At 44.7% G+C, this 2,231-nt stretch overlaps 1 protein-coding gene across 5 annotated transcripts in view; it reads right to left on the bottom strand.

The window, feature by feature from the left end:
• CLASP1 (cytoplasmic linker associated protein 1) overlaps positions 1–1,450 on the bottom strand; it is a 169,814-nt gene extending 168,364 nt beyond the window's left edge. For 3 of the 5 annotated variants that reach the window (XM_018558094.1, XM_018558095.1, XM_018558097.1), the window contains exon 1: positions 975–1,448. In XM_018558094.1, the coding sequence (XP_018413596.1) occupies positions 975–1,169 (195 nt within the window). In that variant the 5' untranslated portion in view covers positions 1,170–1,448. Of the gene's footprint in view, positions 1–974 lie in introns of all 5 variants that reach the window. The other 2 variants (XM_018558092.1, XM_018558093.1) reach the window with 2 other exon arrangements.
• Between the last annotated feature and the right edge of the window lie 781 nt (positions 1,451–2,231).

Raw genomic sequence — 2,231 nt, 5'->3', positions numbered from 1 at the left:
CAACAGGGATTCCAATCCTTAACCCATCTTATCCAAAACGTACAGAGAAACTTTACCCAATTACTTTAAAATAACGACAAACACACTTTTAGAAATGTTTAGTGATGACAATCTACAATAAGATACTTCTAGATAATTGCCGGCTTTGTATTCTTTGCATTCCTTATTTCTCTTTTCTTTCCCAGTCTTCTGACAGTGGCCATGTTTACTAAGGGCAGATGATTAGCTCTCCTCTTACTTCCTGGATTTTAGGCACATGCGACCATGCACATCATCTCAGGGGAAGGAAAATGACTTTCCCTGAGATCTCATGAGATTACAGATGAGATTTCCCAGCAATGCTCTGCCGATGTAACCTTCCCAGGATGCAACGCTTGGGCACATTACATCTTTTGTACCAAAGTGGACCAGGAAGTGGAAACACTACTTGTAAGTAAATGAAAAACATGTTTGTTTAACTAATGAATGTAATAGGTTCTAAAATCAGCATGCAGAGCTGCATGGTGATGTGATTTTTAGTGAAAGGGGGAAAGGTCAGCTTAAAAAAAAAAAAAAAAAAACCTGGGCCCAGGATCCACAATGACATAACGATTAATTTGAAGACTAGTACATGGACCTGCAGGCACTACTATTTCAGACAGGTCAGACTTATAATAATACTCCGACATATTACACAATATTTATTGCTTAATTAACCTGCATTACATTTTTTGTTTCAGACCGTGAAAACCAACACCACAGATCGTCATTTGAAGAGCTGTACAGCCGAAAAGTTCCAAAAACGCACCAGAAAGACAAACCAGAGAACAAGTATCATCAGAAATGAAGACCAGAAATGGCGACCTCCATACATCCTCAGTACAGGTATCCCTCAGTAAGGTTTAGACCAAACTCCTCACACTTCCAACCATAAGAAATAACACCCCATTGGCTCGCGATACACAGCAAGCGATAAAAACCCGTTCGACACCTACCTTGTAATTGCTAGAATTCACCCAGGACGTAGCCAGCGCATCCACCATTTTATCCAGCAGAGTCTGGTCCTGTTCTAGATCCATCGATTTCTGTTTATCCGACAGGCATTCTATCAGGTCCGGTCCCACCTGAAGCCTTTTCCCTACATCCTTCTGCTGTATCTGGGCAAACCAGTATTCCATTCCCTGCTCCATGGCTAGGGGGCGATGTGACACGCGCTAGGAGGAAAGGCAGTGGGGGGGGGGGGGTTCAGGGGATCCGTGGGCGGCTACTTCTTCCTCGTGGTCTTCGCTTGTCTGAAAAAAGCTTGCGGAGGGCTTGGCCGTCAAAGATGCAATCCTGGGAATGACAGCAATTCACCATGTGTCTGCTGAGCAGCTGGTGTGATATTAAAAGTCTAATTTAAATATTCAGCAAGAAGGGGAGAGGCACTGCAATGTAAAGCCGCTGGTCCAAAGGTACATAGTTCTGCAGACAGTCCTGAAAGAAAGAGAGAGTGTCATAGTTATTAATAGGAAGTGGCCTTTGTTTTCTTTCAATGTTAACGTCTTATCTTCATACAATATGGAGAGGAGAACTATGGATACATTTATCATACACCAAACCTTGGAAATAAATGCAAAAAGCAACAAATCTTTCAGACCACATTTGATCGAATCCAACTGCACATACCAAGGGCAAAGATAGAAAACAAACGTGCTGTGCCGGTTCCTTATTGCCGATTGTGAGATCCCCCTCTCTATTTGTACTGGTCACCATTGTCACTGAGACAGGAAGCGTTGGGAAATCCAAAATTTTACAGCTGTGACCACAACAGGAGGCGAGGGGGAAATCTAATGGGAACGGAAGAAGTCTACAAGATAATTTTCCTCCTACTTCCTGTTGCATCTCCAAGCCTGGAAGTGAAGAGAAATCTTCCCAAATGGGACAGAAAGCAAGAACTAAAAACGGAAAAGACCAGTCACTCAGAACAAGGAGAGAGGGCAGCAGTGAGCGATCTTTATTACAGGAGGGGACGGAGACAAGACCAGTCACCCTGCACAAGGAGAGCAGTAGCGAGCGGTCTTTATTACAGGAGGGGGCGGAGACAAGACCAGTCACCCTGCACAAGGAGAGAGAGCGCAGTAGTGACCGGTCTTTATTACAGGAGGGGGCGGAGACTAGGCCAGTCACCCTGCACAAGGAGAGAGAGCAGCAGTGACCGGTCTTTATTACAGGAGGGGGCGGAGACTAGGCCAGTCACCCTGCACAAGGAG

This window comes from Nanorana parkeri, unplaced genomic scaffold (genome assembly GCF_000935625.1).
Source record: "Nanorana parkeri isolate BGI_ZX_2015 unplaced genomic scaffold, ASM93562v1 scaffold320, whole genome shotgun sequence".
In the NCBI taxonomy this organism is placed as follows: Eukaryota; Metazoa; Chordata; class Amphibia; order Anura; family Dicroglossidae; genus Nanorana; species Nanorana parkeri.
Note: the sequence above shows the minus strand (reverse complement) of the source record. Positions and strands in the feature narration are given on the sequence as shown.